This window comes from Syzygium oleosum, unplaced genomic scaffold (assembly GCF_021117445.2).
Source record: "Syzygium oleosum isolate NSW1041296 unplaced genomic scaffold, Sole_v2.1 Sole_v2.02, whole genome shotgun sequence".
Classification (NCBI taxonomy): Eukaryota; Viridiplantae; Streptophyta; class Magnoliopsida; order Myrtales; family Myrtaceae; genus Syzygium; species Syzygium oleosum.
This window is the reverse complement of record NW_026607486.1, coordinates 16,633,117-16,653,403: the sequence shown is the minus strand read 5'-3', so window position 1 is coordinate 16,653,403 and position 20,287 is coordinate 16,633,117. Positions and strand designations below refer to the sequence as shown.

The 20,287-nt window shown below is 40.1% G+C and overlaps 1 protein-coding gene across 10 annotated transcripts; it reads right to left on the bottom strand.

The window, feature by feature from the left end:
• Positions 1–3,119: 3,119 nt before the first annotated feature.
• On the bottom strand, positions 3,120–19,151 carry LOC115663020 (protein PHYLLO, chloroplastic). Of its 10 annotated transcripts, XM_056308452.1 has the most exons (29): positions 18,803–19,151; positions 18,258–18,467; positions 17,845–18,059; positions 16,808–16,925; positions 16,523–16,639; positions 15,894–15,995; positions 15,524–15,600; positions 15,355–15,415; positions 14,752–14,856; positions 14,493–14,687; positions 14,065–14,163; positions 13,400–13,951; positions 12,731–12,955; positions 12,036–12,338; positions 11,239–11,306; positions 10,900–11,058; positions 9,530–9,655; positions 9,305–9,442; positions 8,956–9,073; positions 8,377–8,532; positions 7,983–8,225; positions 6,785–6,952; positions 6,380–6,523; positions 5,778–6,236; positions 4,868–5,170; positions 4,614–4,771; positions 4,396–4,503; positions 3,914–4,188; positions 3,120–3,299 (listed from the first exon to the last, which is right to left on the bottom strand). In XM_056308452.1, exons 1-28 carry the CDS (start codon positions 18,986–18,988, stop codon positions 3,924–3,926), a joined length of 5,178 nt encoding a protein of 1,725 aa, XP_056164427.1. In that variant the 5' UTR covers positions 18,989–19,151; the 3' UTR covers positions 3,120–3,299; positions 3,914–3,923. The 10 variants fall into 10 exon arrangements, with proteins under 10 accessions (XP_056164427.1, XP_056164426.1, XP_056164428.1 ...); XM_056308451.1 differs by lacking the exon at positions 3,120–3,299 and having other exon boundaries at positions 3,721–4,188; positions 11,239–11,302; positions 12,032–12,338; XM_056308453.1 differs by lacking the exon at positions 3,120–3,299 and having other exon boundaries at positions 3,721–4,188; positions 4,868–5,167.
• Between the last annotated feature and the right edge of the window lie 1,136 nt (positions 19,152–20,287).

Sequence of the window (20,287 nt, the reverse complement as noted above, 5' to 3'; positions counted from 1 at the left end):
ACCGGCAAGCACAATTGGCTTGCGGGCGACCCTGCATCACGGGAAGTGCAGAAGCTCCAGAAGTATGAGACGATCGTCGACCAAGTTGCTGAAGCCCATTGAACGGCGGCGAAGCTCAGCTTTATTGGTGCAACCATCGCCTATAATATAACTTACAAGAAAGGTCAGCGAATTACGTGATTAATGGTTCAGGGTCGAGCGCAGATGTCTGGAGGTTTTGGCAGGGAAGAGCAAGACCGTCGGACGGCCGAAGCTTCGAAGCTCAACGACATGAGAGAGAAGTGTGAGAGAGATAGAGAGAATAGGGTTTGAAAGAAAGTAGTTCGTCTGAGATGAGATAGAGAGTAGAAGTTGCTGCATATAAAGAGAGAAGCGATTGGTCATTCGGTATGGTATCCGACGGAAGATGAAAGAAATGGTCAAATTGTCGGAGATTAAGGAAACCTTCGCCTCCAGGATCCTGCGTAATTGCTCTAAACTTTTATGTAATGCGGTCAACAACATTTTAATTGGTGTAATTAGGTCTATGAAATTTGTATCTAATGCATGATGTCATCCCCAAACTCTCTGTAAGTTCGATTAAGTTTCCAAACTATTTTAAAATGTGTAATGTTGTTCTCGCATTATATTTACTAATGCGGCCACTAACATCCAATGGAGAACATTTTACAACTCAATTTCATACATACTTGAAATTGCGAAAGAATAACAAGTGCTCCTTTCCTATGCGTACTAATCATTCTTCTTTGCTCAATCGATTTAGATTGATGTTCTCATTCACTCGACTCTCCTCGACAGTGATTTCAAGTATACTTATCCCACAAAATTTGTACAAAGATAAGAAGAATAAGAAAAAAGAGACTAAAATACCAATTAGTAACAGCTAACAGGTATGGAGAACTCAATTTCATCCCTACATTCTCAATAACGTGATTGGGGTTGAAAGTTTACTGAAGAAGATGACATCGTATGAAGTTAGTGACGATTTGTTAATGTGGAAGCTTTTCTTTGAAGCAACGATGACATTAAACACCCAAAATAGTTTATAAATCAATCATACCAATTAAAAATTTGGAGATGACAACGAACATTAGGCAAAACTTTGTTTTCCAATTATTTGAGATTTGCTAAACTTGAAAGTACCTCTCGAGTCGACCAAAAAAAAGAAAGTACCTCTCGAGTATTATTTTAATATAGGCGATTAAAAGCTGAACTTTAACGCTTAGTCCAATTATATCCCAAACTTTTTTTTTTTGTCTCATAAAAAACTACAAACTTTTACTTTGTTCCAAATCTACCCCGTTTACTATTCATCTAATTTTTAATATTATTTTTTTCCGAATTTTTCTTTTTTTCTTTTTTCTTTTCTTTTCTTTTCTTTTTTTTTCACCTCAACCTCTAGTAGATTAGCGGACAATAATGCAGACTTGAAGGCAGTCGGCCCAGCCAGTGTTTTTGTTGGCCAGGCTCCGGCCTCGCGCGTTCTTGGCGAGCCGACCTCGTCGGCGGCGGCCCAGGGCCAAGGCACCTCGCCGAGATGCGCGAGGCTCGGCCCGCCGTAGCTCTAGCAGGCTCGGCCTCGCCGTTCTTCAGGCGAGGCCGACCTCGCCAGGCGTGTGAGGCGAGCCTCGCCCGGGCGGCGGCTTTCGGCCCGCGGTTGCCGCGGTCGGCCCCGCCGACCGCCGCGGGCGCTCGGCCTCGCCCGGCTCTGGCGAGGCCCGAGCCTCGCCCGGCGGCCGCGGGCCGACCTCGCCGGCCACTCGCCTCCCGGCCGATCGCCGGGCCGCGACCGGCGAGGAGGTTGAGGGTGGCAAAGAAGAAAGAGAGAAAAAGATTAAAAAAAATAATAAAGTAGATGAGTGACGGGCAGGCAAAAGTTTGAGGTTACATGAGACAAAAAGTTTAGTCTGGTTGGGGTTTTTAAAATTGTATATATGAAATGTCATTTTTCTTTTGACAAAAGAAAAGGCATTAAGACATTTCGGCCAATAAATATAGTTCATTACAACATTAATGATGGCTCATATTTTCCTCTATTATTGATTGATGGAACTTCCTGAAATCAAGTCTCTCATCGGGTGGATTCCAAATATACACATAACCCGCATTTATTTTTGTGTAAATTAAAATATAAATGATGTTCATATCTTGTAACTCGTCAATTGTCAATTGTCAATTGATTAATCCCTCCATCCCGGGGTACCGGCAGGAAAAACAACCCTTCTTTAATAAATTTATCCTCAGAAATTGGGTAGAATGAATTAGTCAATAATCTACCATACAAACTGGACGCATGAGGCCTTCGGCTTCCATCAGCTTTGGAGATGTCACCAGCGGAAAACTTGCAAATTACTCTTCCTTTATATAGAATAAAACTCCCAGGCCTATTGAGTGCTGGTCATTTTGGAAACAAGTCATGCCTTGCGTATATTTACCAAACCCTTTTGCATGATGCATATATACAATTTGCAATTACATTATAGTAGCAGGAAAGAGCATCTACTGCTAGCTCTGAAGAAATCTCTGATAAATGTCAAAACTTTAGGAGTATAGTCACGCTATTGTCTTGACAATATAATTAACAACAGTTCAATATCATAGGATGTGCAACAATTGATCACGGATAGGTCTTGATAGAAGCATGCCTCAGAGCACGCGAGACAGCAACATTCTACTTCATATTTGGTCACGTCACTGTGTGCCTAGTCGGGAAATTGTTGCGCATTATTTTTCTAGTGGACAACACTATGCAACGACCGTGCTACTAAAGAAGCAAAAGTCAGTCAAATTTATTGGCCTAATTCCAACGAAAAAGCACTAACTTTACCTTGAGTGACAATTTTGGGCCGAACTTTTTTTTTTGTCTAATAAAAAATCACCAACTTTCACTTAAATCGAAAATAAAGTAGAGAATTGTTGTGTGTATCCCCATCAAGAACCCGAATATGTCTGAATAGAAGCTAATTTGGAAAAAACACTAAGGTGGACAACGGTCAAAAGAGGCATCCATTGTATAACATTATAAGATGTAACAATCCATGAGGATGAGGTGCTGAGAGGGAAAGAAAAGACCGGAAAACAAAGAGACCCGGTTCCAAGAGTGGTATTCTCAAAGAGACCCGCGTGCTTCCACGCCTACCTTCTGGCTCTCAACTTCGCATTCGCGGGGGCCGCAATGACCATGTCATTGCGCAAGAAGTGGCCCAAAGCCGCCATGCAGTGCCGGAGGCTCGCTTGCTTGGCTGCCACGGCAGCAGTAGGAGCTTTGGCTTGGTCAATGGCGGCGGCGAGCTTAGGACCTGTGAACTTTCCTATGAGTCAGGTGGCAGAAGCTTCTGGACTTTGATTGAGTTCACCGGGAATATAGAGGAGAATGAAAGGTGAAAGCTGATACTGTCTGTAGTATTTGCATCGCTAGCCAGTTTTTTTTCATGATCAGTGACATGTTATAAATAGTCCCAAGTGCAAAAAGAAAATAAATTCACATATAAGTTACTTGCCTAGGAATATACATCAATATACACGCACTAATTACCAATATTGTGACGATACATGCAATCTTCTCCTGTAATATCGGTTCTTTATTCCTGTTTTTGATCAATTCTGAGCAACTCTTGCAAGGCTCATGACTTCAGCCCAAGGGATCAACTAGTTACCAATATTAAAAGCATAACATCATGTGTTACTGTCAAGATCTGACTGCTTCTGAAGAGATGTTCATGGAAACACGTTTTAGTTCATTCTTTTGCCAAAAGAATAGACACAAAAATGGGGAGGAGAACATAAATTAGATTTATTTGATGGAAGAGAGCAACCTTTCCGAAGCAAAAGCAGATCCTCCAGGCAAAATAATTATAGCAGTAACTTACACAAGGCAAGGAACCGAAAGAAAGGGAGAAGTCTAATTGTTGACTTTGCTGTTTTTAGTCTATGAACTCTTTATTTACTCTTGTCAAGAACTTTCTCAATGCCCGAGCTACAGCAAGAGGGTTCTCCAAATGAGCGGCATGGCCGCTCCCAGGAACTTCAACGATCTTGCAGCTAGAATCCGGTGAGCCATCCCTGACTTCTCTATTGTGGCCAATTTCATCAAACATTTTTCGAGCAATTGCCTTGAACTTTGCATCGCTTTCCCCCACAACAAGCAAAAGGGGAGTCTCGCAGTGCTTCAAGTCTTCCCACAGTGACCTAAACAGAGAGAGAGAGAGAGAGAGAGAGAGAGAGAGAGAGAGAGAGAGAGAGAGAGAGAGAGAGAGAGCAGAAAATCAGGTGCCAAAACATCAACTTTGCAAATGCCGGGCTTATTAATCAGTCAATTCCGTTTATAAACGAAAACAGCAATGAGCTAAGATTGTTCTATTAGGTTTGACCATGAAAAAATTGGAATAAACTCACGGTTGCCTCCCAATGCTCAAATCAGATAGAGCTTTCGCAAGACCATGTACATCACTGTGCTGTAAGCGGCTCGAAACTATCTTCTGAAAATGCGGATGGCTCCTTAAGCTGTCAAGTAGAACACATACCTAAGTGAACGTTGATTCAAGTGCAGCAATACTTTAAGCTAAACAAGCATGAATCCTGAGTTGACTACAAACACATGGGATCCAGAATACCTCTTCCACAGCTCTCCTTCATACCAAGAATCGAGAAAGACCGGTAAGCCATATGTAACGAGAATCTGTGCTCTGTTATCATCTTTAGCACGGCGAACTTTTCTCGCACTGGCATTTTTCAACCCAGGGCTTCCAGATATTATAGCAGCTCCTTTAATCTTAATAACAAACATTCTCCTTAGTTAGCTATGTTAATCAGATGCATCATGCATTCATCAAATAATAAATCGGCATTTTGATCGTGCGGAACCTACCTTGTTGGTAAATTTCAAAGTCATATACAATGATATCCTTGCTCCCATTGAATATCCGATAAGAATGATCTTCTTAGAAGTTATCTGTCCTAGTGAGTTGCATAACACATCTGCAATTTTCTCAATAGGCAGTCTTGGTTTCTCAGCTGCTTCCTCAGTCGCATGTGATTGGCCAACTGAATTCCCGTGGCCAGGAAGGTTGATAGAAATGCATCTAGCTGATCCTGAAATGGCCTTCATTATTGGTATCCATTCTTCGCAAGTTCCTAGAAAACCGTGAAGGAACACAAGTACATTGTCCTGCTGCAGCATTTGGCACATTAACATTGGATTAATAAATAATGAGGCTGCCTAGAACGGAAGCTACATATCTTATTAAGAGTGCCAATAGCTAGAGATCAATTTTTTTTCCCATCACACTTGAGCCATTTCGCTAAGATTTGGTATCAAATGACAGACAGAAACAGAAGTAGAAATAAGATAAATTTATTTTCACTTACGCAAGAGATCTAAGCTAGCACCAGATTATTGTTCAATAGTTTCATCTTTCATGTTGTACTGCAAGTTTAATAATTTTAAGATATTACCAGTCTTTCTCAAATTATTACGGAGGATGATCTTCAAACACTGAGAAAATCATATGCACCTGAGCGCCACGAATATGCACCAGCATTTGTGGTGAAATCATCGATGAGATACTTCTTGATACCAAGTATCTCACCTATGAGATGGTTTTCTGAACATGATTGACAATATCAAGCACACAAGGAACATATATAGAACAAACTAGTGTGATAATTACAGACAAGACAACAATCAGAAGAAAGACTATGTGCTCGCGCAGTGAAACAATTATCATCATGAGGACACCCAGTTGTCACTAAGAAATATTTCGAGGATTTTCACTTACGGTTTCTTGCCCAACTTCGATCGCATTGATTGAATACGATTCGCCCTTCAAGTTCACCATCAAGTTGTATCTACGGACTTCCTCATCAGTAGATTTTCTAACTATAACCTTGTCATTGACCTGAAAATTTTGAAGCAGTCTACTAGCATCAGCGATATTTGCTTCTACGCACTCACTATTTGGATGATGAGAAATCTTCAGAGGATCAGTTGTCACATCATCTTTGAGCCACTGGTAAGTCCCAAGACCATGTGCTATGGGTGGATCAACTTTATGGTTCCTCGTTTTGAATAACTGTGCCTGATGCAGATCGATATAATGGGAAAACAAAATGTGTGCTGATAAACCCACACCACTTTCGAAGGTAGAGCTCACGACAGCCATCTTCTCCAGATGCTGAGCCCACCAAGCAACCGTAGCTGAGGTTTCAAATCCACCAAGCACACTTGGTTTAAGGACCTGTGAGAATGTGCATAAAATAAACATGAAATCTTCCAAAAGGGCTGCATAATATTTATTTTTTTCTGAGCTTCCCCACCATAGTTAAGTACTAGAAGAATACTTGAGCAAATAAAAGGGCTTCCAGCCTAACAAACACTTACAACAGCAATTATTCCTGGGTGAACATAATCCGCAAGCATTTTGAGAGGGTTGTGTCCACAGTTATCAATAGTCTCGTCCAGTGCAACAGATAGTCCACTCTCTTCGCAGAACTTTATAATATCATGTTCATCCTGGACAGGTTCCTACATGGACGAGAAGGACCAGATGGGGGCAAAAAAACCACCTTCAGTAATTTGTCAGTGAAGATGCTGATCCAAAATTGATTGAGAAAAGACTTGTAATAGAGTTTGCTGCACACTCATTAAAAAGGGTCTCTGCAGTTTTATCTCTAGTGTTGTCCAACATTTCTACCATTCAACTCTATTCGAAAGCACTTGCTTGTGCCCATCTAAAAGAAGCCTATGTGGCCACCATTAAAGTGACGATTTCACTGGCATCATTACCTCAATATACTGCAAATCACAGTTTTTAACAGAAGAGGAAAATCGGATTGCTTCTTCGTAAGTCCACTTCCTATTGGCATCTGCACGGAGTTGAATCTTGTAGCCGACTTTCTTTCTCACTTCCTGTATTATTATAGCATCTTGAATAGGATCTGCCTGGCGTGCTACCTGTGTGTGAAAAAATATTGTAAACACCAACACATTAATGGTGTGCCACTACAGCAAAGTTCTAATAGAAGATCAGAACAATGCAGTCATCAAAAAGCTAATAGGTGACAGTCTGATGCTTTATAATAGGATGACAACGTAATGGAGCTAGGACTGTATGGCTGCCTTATATGTATATCGCAGGGAAATGCAACAATTGACTATTCAGGGGGTATGATCTATCTTCATCGACAATAATGGCTTGACTCAAGCTATAAACCCTTTCTTGTCTTTATTCATGGTTATCAGCGGCCTCTTTCTCTATTGGAAGAGAGCTAGAGTTGATCAAAATCAAGATCAACTCCGGTCTAAACATTTTCCATGTGGCGAACCAGGTAAATAAAAGTCACGATCAGAACAAAGGGAATTCGTGGAGATTGAAATGATTCTCCTGTCCTTGGTTCAATTCCAGCTTGTGACGAGGCCCCTGTATGGCTATAAAAAAGACTTTCTTCTAGAAAATACATCAATCGAAAATGACATAAATCGTAAAGACGGAGTAGGGAATCCAGTCTTACACCTTGTTTTATTCCTTCAGGAATTTAAGGCTGTGAAAGAGAGACTACCAAGAATTGATCGAGATCAATCTATTCGTAGCGCTACCTTTGTATATAGCCATAAGGCCGGTCTAGTGGCACCAAGCCCGCGTAAAAATGCATCAGCTAATGAGTTAAGTGAAGGAGTGGGCTACTATCCAAGACAGAAGTATGATCACAAAAGAAGATTCCAATGTCTTAGTTGGATCTGTAAGACCCCCTGGTCGACAACTTTTGATTTATTATGAGCCCAAACGATAGATTCAATAAGTTCTTGCCAAAAACCACGATCTGAATGGCGCTTGTTGATGAGAGTTACTTTGGAAGCTAAAAAAGGAATGTCAAATTCATTTGGACTATTTTTGCAATAACTATAAAATGCAACCGTCGAAAGACGGATCAACCAAATTCCACAATGCGCAAAACAAATAATGCTTTTGATGAATTCAACTTACTTTCAACTTTATTGCTGTAAATCCCTCCTGAACAAGCATACTAGCAACTTGAGCCACCTCTTCAGGAGTCCCATGTGGATCAAGTAAAGCACATATCTTGACACCCTGTGACTTCTCAGATACTACATCTCTATTTGTATGGCAACTAAGTACGCTTGACAAATTAGAATCTTGTTTTCCTGCAATGGCATTGAGGATAGCCATTTCCAGACCACATCTGACACTTGGAAAGATCGAACATGGCTGTACGAAAATGTCAAGATTAATGATGTCAAAATGTTCAAAATTAGGGAATTTCACTTCTATATATTCAAACTAATTCGCCTCTCCCTTCTTATGCATTATTAGCCTAGGCCCTAGACATACCGATACTGAATGGAACCACTACACCTACCATAATTCCCAATTCGCTCTTTATCCAAGAAGAAAATGACCCTTTAAGTGTAGGAAGCATATAATTAATCTTAGCTCCTTTCATCACATGGATAAGAAACCGAAGCTGCTCTTCTACATCTTGCAGGTTTTCTTCATGAATTTCAAGAGGTGCAATCTGCCAAGACAACAAACCAATTTACTTTTTGACGTCAATAGTTCTACCCTAAACAGTTAAGTCCAAGAATCAACATCAGTGGATGCTATGTAAGGGTGCACATGTACTTGTTTCACAAGATGTTGATTTTTTTGTGTTTTCATCAGGATAACTGATGATGATCGAAGGAATAACCCGTTTGGTATTGATTTTGTATGAAAATCCCAAGAAAATACAGATAATAGCCACAGGAATGCCTCACTGAGCATCCACCCACCTTCCTGCAACATTTTGCAGATGAGTTGACATACTTAAGCTTTCCAGAAGGCAAATCAGGGTAATATAATCCCAGTTGGGTGGATATCAGGTGAATCTGCATTATTAACCTGCTATTTCTATGGAGAAGAATGAATTTGGATACACTGATAGGTCGGTAAAACTCACCTCGCCAAGCCCAACAATACCATCTTCAAGATACAAATGCAACAGAAAGCCCTCTCTGTATAAAGTTGCACAATCGCAATCAGGATCAGCTGAAGTGGGTGGCGCCACCAGCGGAATTCTGCCATTAAGAAGTTTTAAACAGTGACAGCATATAGAGCCTTCTTAGGCCCCGTTTGGTTCAGCATTTGAAATGAGTATTGGGGCTCTAAAGTCCCTTAGCCAAATGCAAATGGCGTTTGGCAATTTTTTTGGAGCACTTTGGGGAAATGCAATTGCATTTCCAAAGGCCTCTAAAGTCCCTTAGTCAGCAGAATTAATCTCATAATAGGGACTCAAAGTGAAGCCTGACCTGTACATGGAGAATTCCACCCTGAGAATTTCACAAACCAGGAACTGAGGTGAAAGTGTAACAGAGCCTGGTGCAGAAACCTTCATCAGGATACGTAAAGCATCATTTGCTGCTTGTGAAGCAAAAGTTCTCAAAGAACTGAAAAAGTATAAGATACATCAGTAAAGGCAAATAGGAGGTCTAAGTAATGAAGGATACAAATCTCACAGCAAAGAATCTAATAACCTGTGAGTAACTGCATTTGCTTCAATGTAGCTTTGGACTTCAATGACACAATCCATTCTTTCATTGTCAGATTTGTTTAGAGCATCTTGAAATTCTTTCTTCGTGTGCACCAGGACATGCTTCACGCTGCATAAGTTTTCTTTAGTTGAAAGAAGCAATGACAAAACCCATTATAACTGCTACGAACAGTGAAAGAAAGTAGTTTGCAATAATGTCCTGCGTGGAATTTGGAATGGTTTCCCAAGTAGGGGTATTTCATATACAACCTTGGCTCTGGCTCATTTTTGCTGGAAAATGTTTGTTAATTATCTTATTTGTTATGCAAAGTATGAAAAATCCCACATACACGTTATCTTTCCATGATGCAAAATCATTTTTGAGTTCATCCGAGTAATAGGGATTGTTTTCTCTTGTCTATTTGCCCAAGACAAAATGCACTTAATACTCTGCTGGATATCCAAAGTAATCATCACAGGCATTGTTGCATGCATTCAAGCGTGATGATCCTTTTCAGGGTTTTTGATACTAGTAACCAAATCACCTATCTTTTAAAAAGCACTTAAGTCAGCATTGTCAGTGTTCTCAAATTTTATCGTTCGAAGCGCATCTAAGAAGGCAACAGAGTAGTTCGTGACTGTTTTATAGCAGAGAATTGCTTTCAGCAGAATATGATTTAAAAAACTAGTTAATGTCACCCAAAAACCCCTTTTTTTCTATTCCGCAATTTGGTAAAATAGGTAAATTCTCCAGCGAGTAAAAACAATTGTTGCATTGATTTTTGTAAAGTTAAGAGGAGCTTCAGACTAAATAACTAAGAGCAGCATTTTGGTGATTCAAAACTCTGCTGAAAACAAAATGTTCCTCTGTTTCTGCCAAATTGTATGTACCATTATTCACTCATTCAAACAATCAATTCACAAACTTACTGCTAATGTCGAGTTATTCTGAGCAAACATGGTTTTACCTTTTTCAGGCTTTGTGTGGCACGTGTCATTCTTTTAGTCTCTCTTTCTTCATGCCCTTTTGTTTTTTCAGGGCCAAACTCTTCAAGCCCACTAGATTATAAAAAGAAGAGAGGAAACATCTTTATTTTTTGGATCATACTAGTTACTGGGTTTGACATTCTACTTGGCAGTACAACTTTGCAAACTTTACTTTTTCATTAGCAAATTTATTTTAGTACACCTGGAAGGAATTTGTAGGAAAATCACAACCCATAATCAAAACAGCAGTTTCAATGACAACATTATCAATAAAACTCAGAAATGATGAATGTAAAAGCGCCAGAGAAGAGCCAAAGTTATAAATCATAATTAATTCATACTAGAAAACATATTTGATGCACCCCACTTGGAAGGTTGAGCAATTACCCATGAGCAAGGCACAGTTCCCTAATTGAGATGTTATGGGAAGTGTAGAAATACTTGTCCAGCACTTGAGGATCAGTATTATTTGCAATAGGAAGGAGACTGAAAATTGCACCACCATGATTGTTTATGGCAATAATTGTCATTGGTTTTCTTGATGTCCTTCATCATAAAAAATCAGAATATAGCAAATTCGGTGACTAGAGGACCAGTAATACAAGGGAGGAAAACACTAACACATTGCAGGATGTGAGGGAAATACAGACAGAACTAACAAATTTACAGACTAACCCAATTGCAAGAAGATGACCAAACATTTCATAACTAAGAGAAAGCTGTTACCTTTGGCTCAAAATTGCCAAGCCATTTGTATCATGAAGGAAAGAAACATCACCGATTAGACAAACTACCTAAAGAATTCACAGATGCAAAAAAATCAACCAAACATATCAGGTAGATGAAAACCAGTAACAACATCATAAACACCAACTGAATGGATCAAACTCATTACATAATATTGGCACCCTTGACATTTTGAAAAAATGAAAACCCAAACACGACAAGCCTGAAATCATAAAACAGAGAGAGAGAGAGAGAGAGAGAGAGAGAGAGAGAGAGAGAATACTGGCTAGCTGCTCAAAGTACAACATAACTAATACATATGTGACAAAACATAGATGAACAAGTGAAGCTAATCCTCCTTACCAAAAAAAAAACAAGTGAAGCTAATCTTCAACTAATTATTCAGGAGAAAACTCTAATGACAACTTTTGAACAGTTGGCTTGCAAAACCTAATCTAGGAAGCATGGTTTCAGATAATAAATGTATGAATAGCATAATTGACTGCTAAAACTGTCAATGGAGTCTAATGACCTGCATTGGGGGACAGATGCATCTTCTCTGTGCATAACATTGAGTGCTGGAGCATGAGTTCCACACCTCACTCCCTATTGAGGAATACTCCAGTCACTTAATCTAGAGGACTTTCGCTTTTGAGCAGCTAACTATTCAGCCAATGGTGAAAATTGCTCTCAGAGCTCCATGGGAGGTTCCACAATGGCTTTTAGAAAACTAGGCAAAAGGATTTTCCATGCAAAGCAGTTTAATGACAATGGCCAAAAAGTTCCTCATTACTTACTTGTTTGTTGCTACCAAGAGCAAAGCCAACGGCTGTGCTAAGTAAACCATCAATGCCGCTAGCTCCTCTATTTCCAGCTATCCGTATCAGCTGATACTGTAGTCTTGAATTGAGCAACATTGAAGTGACATTGTCAGTAAAATTTGTCCGACTCTGTCCATACATGTCCATATCCCGAATTACCATGCTGTTTCCAACAAATAGAGCTTTCGCAGGTGAGAGTGTTTTGGAAATCACACAAGCAACTTGAGGTTCAGTTAAAGAGTGTTCAGCATCAATTTGAAAAGATAACTCCCGTGCAACCTGTGGAATGGGGGGGAAAGGCAGGCAAGGAGATGAATATTAATTAAAAGGCAAAAGCGCACTTCATTAAATGTGGACAGTGTACTGGGCTGTAGAAAACTATTTGGTGTAGAAAGTATAATTAAAAAAATCCAAAGATTATTGACAAAATAAGGTGATATAATTAAAATAAGTTGTACGATCAGTTTTACTAGACATTAAACTGTTGCAGTTTTATTTTCCCAGCTGCTAGCTTGATGGATGATAGCTTTTGTCCAGTAACAGATAACTTTTATGTTAAAGAATTTCTTTCTTTTCTTTTTTTTGAATTAAACCAACATTAAGCAGTAGATAAGACTAAGAATTTCCAGACGATCAAAACAAGTGGAGCACCATCAAAATAAATCCTTTACCATATTATTCAGAGCTTGTAGATAGTCACTCCATGTACTGCTTTTGTACAAAAAGTGACCTCTAAGAAGGACATCAACAAATCCAATGATGGAACTCTGGATCCTGTGCGTCATCATGTGTGATGGGTCATGGCGACATGGATGCTCATCAACCATGATATACAAACGCGGGGGGGAATTCTCTAGCATTTGAGCAACTCTTTTGCTTGTAATTTTACTTCCAATCTGTAAATAAATAGAAAGTAAGGCAAAGATAAACATGGAATCAGCATTTAAAGAATGCTTCCTAATCAACATTTAAAAATAAGATGAGGATACGTTCCCAAGTTCTTCCCCAAGCCTGGTCGGTACTCACTTTCCGAGTAGCTTTCCGAGGAAATGACTCTGCCTCCATCTATTTTCTTTTCTAGCAAACTGTAAGAAGACTTTATAGAAAAACTTTTATCTTTACCACTATTCCAACAGAGAGTATCCGCAGAAGAGAGAGAATTCTTCAAAAAGGAGTATACAGATTAGCCATATGTGAGTACAGCAAGAGTATTGCACAGTACCATTTGATGTATCTAGTACTTTGTAAGTGTGTTATACCAAGCACTATATATCCGGCGATTGTCTACCAAATAATAGTGAGAACATATACATCTAGCCATAACAACAAACCATGCCTACCTGAATTACCACATCAACCTGCATCCAATTTTGGAAGGAATTTGAGATGAGAGCATGATCAAGATGATCTAGAAACAAAATGTTCTCCGCAGATGAAAGCCTTCTTAACCTTAAACCAGATAATATGTCGGCTACAACAGGCCAACAAAGGTGCTTAGCCAAGAGAAGAACTGCCCATATATCATCCTCTGAGTGGATTGCACCAAGTAATAGAAGCCCTCTGTCCGAAGCTTGAATTGACTTCAAAATTTCTTCCATTTGACGTGTAGCATCAGTGTTTGAGTGGTAATGTTGCACTTGGATATACTTAGTAAATGGTTCAGTGTTGGCCATCCAAAAATCTAACCCATTCAAACAGCTACGCATCCACATTTCTGGTCTTCCATCCAGAGGTTCCCGAAAAGGACAGTTAAGATGAACGGGGCCACCCGGCGCAGAGGTCGCCCAATGCACAGCAGAATCAAGTGTTGTAAGTACCATTCGTGCAGGAATATGATCACTTGGTACAGGAAGACTGAAGAAGTACCTCACAAAAGAACCAAAATGGTTTACCTAGTATAGAAATTTAGGTGTGATTAAAGAGGATGCACAGTATAATTTGATGTTGACAAGTACATCAAGTATTGCCAATCAAGTAGGTAATCCAGTGAGGGATTAAATTATACCTGATCCATTGATTGGTTTGCTCCAACATCCTGCAGCTCTGGAGGACGGTCTGCAGTGAGTAATAGAAGAGGCATAAAATCTTGGCTCGCCTCAACAACCTGTGTCAAGATAGACAACTGAGAACATTAATTACAACTGAACAGCATCAATAATCAAACTTTCTGAGCAGATGGTGTTCAAAGGTAGCATCTATGCAAATCCCAGAACACTGGAGAAAACCGAGGTTGACTACAATACAACCTAGTTAATTCAGAGGGAAAAAGAAAACCTTTCTTTTTTAAGTGCTAAGAATTGAAATCGTGCTACGAACATTATTTTCCTGGAAGTTCAGACGAATTGATCTTGCACCTAATCTAACATACTCCAAATGACCAAAATTTATAGGCATTTCAAATCTACAAATTTTTGGCTATTTAATAGAACTCACAGCAGGAAGAAGATTTGAGACTGCAGTGCCTGATGTCGTTATTACAACGGCTGGTCTCCGAGATCCTCTTGCATAACCAATAGCATGAAATGCCAGTGAACGCTCGTCAAAGCAAGCAATACATGTAGCCAAAGGATGACTCGCTGCAGCAATAGCAAGTGGAGATGATCTCGATCCCGGAGCTATACAAAAGTACTGTAATGAAGAACAATCAGGCAAGCTTTTAAGATAAAAGCTAATCAGGTAATATATGCCTCACCGTCAAGCCAAGTCGGAAGCATTCCTCAATGATAAGTGAAGCCCAAACTGCATTAATGTTGGTAAGATCCCGCACTGAGTAACTTCTTTCAGTTGCTTGTGACAGCTGGCAACAGAAAGAGACATACATTGAAAATGTTCACAACCGAGGTTTGCTATATTTTTTCTTTCATCTGTGCTGATGGAGTAGCCAACCAAATCCCACAATTACCAGACTTCAAACATTATATGCTAAATCAAAGTTGAATCACATTTATAGCACCTTTAACAAACCAAATCCACTACAGAGCTTGTATTCCATTAAAAGCACAAGGTACCACAAGAGTCAAAGCATATGCATCGAATCAGCTTCAATCAGTTAAGAGTGTGGTTTCACATCAAAGGAAAAGACCTTATCACAATAAAGACTCTTATTGTTTCTTCACACTTAACAAGCTTCGTGACCATGACACCTAGGGCAGTTCTACTTTCCTTCCTCTCAACTTAAGTATGCCACAGTCTCCTGTCCACCTGTGCTTAAACTAGAGAACTACGAAGTCTCACTGCAAAATTAGAAATTCCACGGATCATAAATTGCGGGGAGAAAGGCAGCATACCATATTACTCGATAAAGTAATCTTCGGTGAAAGCCTGACAATAAATTGAGAGGAAGATGAAGCCTCTTCCTGCAATAACATTGACAGAAAGAAGAATTGAGTTCATATAACGTTCAACTCATCTACAAACATAAAACGGTCAATATGACGAGGCAATTGTCAAAAATGAATAACTACCACAAAGAAGGAAATACCAGATCCATTGGGTCAGATAAAACATTGATTGCATCTGGTGATGTCACGACTCTGTGGGCCTACACAGGACAAACTAAGTGATAATTGGGCTGAATTTGTAAAAGGAGGTCAGGAGAACATATCTCATTATTAAGGTTATGAATGGCTCATATATGTGTATCTTCTGAAGACATGATACGATGCAGGTACATGACTTGCACACTAGATGAAGGTGAGTTCTATTGTATTTCAATTAAATTCACATTCCAATCATGCAACTTAGTCTTGCATTGTATGTAATTGAAATCCTTCATCTAGTTTGACTTAGTCTAGAAACATATGTACGTAACTAGGAAGAAGAGTGGCCTTTTACCATCAAGATTAAAGTATTCTCCGCCACATCGAGCTTTCCAAGAGTAGATTGAATACGAGCTACAGGGAATTTCTCTCCGGTATTCTGAATATATGAGATCACCTGATAGAAAGAAAACAACGTGTGAACAGGGACAGAACAATAAAGAGTACAGACATGACATAAGACGTGCATGTTGCACGGTACTACTCGATATAGTGAGGATCACCATAGGGCGGTCTGTGGAGGACAGTCAATCAATCAAAGATCTCTTAAGTATTCATTAAGACCCTTTTCTTCCATGGGCAATTAATTACAGGAGCAAGTGGTACCTAGTTAATAAAATGAAATAAAAATTTTGTCCGGCATAAAATTTGAATGAGAAGTTGTGCAATAACGCACAGAGGATACATCCAACCAAAACATGAAATTGTCATTGACAAGTGTTAAAGAGCCGCTATGCCCTGCTGTTCTGCTGCGCCAGCCCCTCTATTAAATCAACAAGCACCAAAAACAAGCCAAAATTGTAACCTAAATGTTGTTTTCATGACCCCCCACAAATAAGTATAATTCTCAGATCCCACAATGCCAAGACCTGACATTTGGATATTACGGTCCTCAGTAGAACCAGCACAACAATCACAGATTACCTGGTGTGAAGATGACTCGAAAGAAACGAGAGCCTCCTCAAACGGACAGGAGGAAGGCCCACTCCAGGCCAGTGTCGCTGACAAAATAGAAACATCCTCACATTCATCCAGCTCGATCTGTCAAGATAGTCTGTTATAATTAATGAAGGATTTCATGCTTCTCTCACGTATAGTGCAATGCTTTTAGTTTTGTCAAGGACAAGAACGCACTATAGTGGCAAAAGAAAGAAAAGTAGGAAAAATTACGCATCGGAACTTCAAAGACCTGTATGGGAGCAAAATTACCTGAGGAATGAAAAAGTAAAATGAGCCTGCTTCATGTTCCATAGAAGACAACTCTGAGTTGAAATTAACATCCAGAAAACCATAAGCCTTTATCAGTGCCGAATCATTCAATAAATATCTGCAGATGAAATATGCAATCATTCTTTACATTAAGAGCAAAGACCATGATCGTAATAGAGTAACAAACCAGACAAACTGCTAAAAGATTGATTTTACCGGTAAAGGAAATTATTAAATAGAAAATGACCATACTAATGAAAGGAAAATAGAACGCTGAAATCCATGAACAAGAGTTGGTCTCAATCCCCTTCGCATAAAAGCTCTAGGCTATTCAAGGGGCACGATCTAAAGCTTAAACTAACTTCAAAGATTCAGTTTCGTTCCAGTTATTTGGCACGAAGATTTTCAGTTCCCATGAAAAAGGAATCCAGATAATTGAGAAGCCTTGACTACGAAGGAAAGGAAAGCATACTCACCGCAGAGAAAGTGGCTAGCCAATGGAAACTACAGTTAAAAGGATATACACGAACTACACAACTTCTCAACCGGCTTCATAAGACAGAACATGGGAAACTACATAGCAATTGATAATGGAAGCAACCTCTCCTCAGTCGTTCAACCTAAAGAAATTTCTAAACTTGTCTAACTTCCACCCTTTTTTATGACAAAATACTCACATGGCCAAATCTCCTTAGACCGAACTTGGTGGGTATACTAAAGGCCCCAGGTAGAACTGGCACTGACTTTTGACAGTCTTTCTTTGGATGCTGCAAATATAGCTATTGAATTGGGAATACAGTTTGATGACCATTAGTAAAATCCATGTACTACATAGACATTGACCTCCATGATATTCTTTGAAACAAAAAAACTGATTTTGTATGCCATAAGTGGGACGAGCTATCTGATACCGATAAAACGAGCTTATTCCAGTTTATTAGCATTGTCAGAAGTCAGAGTCTAATCTGCTAACAGAAAATGCGATCAAACTAGCATTCTAAAGGAAAAGGTTACAGATGGAAAGGTATCAAACCAACCTTTTGATCTGAGTGGATTCTCCTGTCGGTCCCGAAGAAGAGCACCTGAAATAAGCAGCTGCCCCAATTCCAAAAGCTCCCCTGGTCTCATTCAAGTACAATGTTTTATAGGTTGGCTCTTCCTCTTTGGACATAAAAAACAGAGGAAAGACCTTGGATGACTCAGGTTGAACGCAAAACCAATATAGAGCTTTTGCACCAGGGGGTACCATAACCTGCAAATTCATATTTCCCGTCATAGTTTTCTTCTCTTGATAAAATGTACTCAGAACTCTCCAATTTTCCACTAACAGTTTTTCTCTCCATTTAGCATAAGGGTACTTTTCCAATCAATGTCGAGAATTCTTATATGCCTTAACCCTTAAAACAAAATCGATCGCAACCCCAAGTCCAGGCATCTAATATGGCCATACCGAGAATCTGAAAACTCCGCTAGGAGAAGGAGGAGGATCCAACTTTAGCTCCTCAACAGCTTCTTTTATACTCTGGAGGCCGCGTTCGAGGGTCAATGCAGGGGGCAGAGTTCGCGTAATGCAATTCTCCACCACCAACTCACAGTCCTTGATAGCAGATAATGCATCGACATCAATAATAGGACCGTCGAATCTCACCGCCTTGGCAACCTGAAGGAACGGTGAAGTAGCAGAGTAAAACCACACAATCCATAAGAATTACAGCAACAACAACAACAACAACCGAGCTATGCCCCAACTTAATTTATGACAGGCATTGGCCAACACATTATCCCACGATAACATAATGTGCGAGCGTCGTAGAGCATTGAATCGGCACCCTCATTCTACAATGCTTCTCATGCTACTACCTAACGACTAGAAACTGTAATGTTACTGACTTTCTCACAAATCAAAGACCAAGAGAATGGAAAGATCCCGCGGAAGCACTCCGTCCATATTGACACTCGAATTACAAAACGGATTGAACGAGCAAGAAGACCCACCTCTGCATTCTGCATCTGATGGATGTGAAGAGTGGGGCGATGAGAGCCGAATGAAGCTGTGCAGAGAAGTGGTAAGGAGTTGGACAGTGAGTGCGGGAGCGAGAGAGACGGGACAGAGAGGTAACGGAGAGTCAAAGTCCGCGGAGGGAAGGCGGCTGCCTGGGACAACGTTGGAGGGGGACCCATCAAAGAGCGACGAGACGGAATACGTCCGAAGTGCCGGTGGAAGGCTCTGGAGGTTGAAGATGAAGGGTGCGGAAACGGCCCTTAGTACCGTGCATGGGCGGCGTGAGAGAGACAGAGAGACTGGAAGTGATGTTCTGATCTCGAACGGATAGGGCGACAAGCGATTTTGCTGGTGTTTTTTAGAGGCAATGCTGAAGCCGCCCATCAAGTGCTTCGATATTTATAGATTTGTCTAAACTGACTTCTATCCTTACCTTCTAATTAATCGAATTTTGCAGCGCGCGCGCGCCTTGATTTTTTTTCTTTTTAAAGTTTAGAACTTTCACAAAATGCAAATGTTTACACATATATTATTATATAAAGTTCTCTTAATATTTTAAATCATGCCGAAAGAGGAAAAAAAAAATTTTGCCCTGGCTTCGGCTCCAACAAACGGGAAATGGAAAGACTTTCTCAATAAAGATGGAGCTTTTATGGGCCAGGTCGGTCTGAGCTGAAGGTCAAAAAGGACCGGCCCGTGGCCGGCGCATACTAGACATTGCATTGGGTCGTGCCGTCTCAGCCCAATTGTGGAGCATGCTGTGCTCGGGCCTAGCCCGATGTATGATGGACCGTGCCCTGCTTGGGCCGCACAATTCGTCTTGATCGGTAGCCAATATGGTCGAAAAATTTTGCAAAAATTGGCCCGGCACAAGGCCGGTCATGCCGGGTCGGCACAACCCTACCGACACGAAGTTTATGTCGTGCCCGGGCCGTTTGACATCTCTATCCAAGCTTAATAGGAGCTATGGTGGTAGGGTCTGCTCAAACTCGGCTCGAATGAGAGAAAACTTGTGTCCATGCTTGTGCGGTGTACTTTGTCTTTTCAAAGGGTCATTGGAACCTACTTAGACCTCCGAATAACAATGTTATTCCAACTTGTTTGATTTGATTTTTCCGTTCATGTAAAAGTTACACATATAACATTAGTGCAAACATTTTTGTGAACTCCTAATGAGTTTGACATGGGTAATCCTTAAATGTACGAACACTTTTTGTGCATATTCAAACTCATCAAATATGAAAAAGTCATGAATTTTTGGGTAGATTGTTGCAAAAACCTTTTGTACTTGGGCTTGTATGCGAATTGCATTCCTGTATAGCTTCATATTCGTAAGACAAACTCTCATTACATACTTCCCAAAAACATATGAGGGATATAACACATCAACAGATTTTGGCCGAAGATCTATATCGTGACCCCTCTCTCTTGCATGAATTGGTTATAAATCCATTTGGCACGCGAAGGAAAAATTGCCT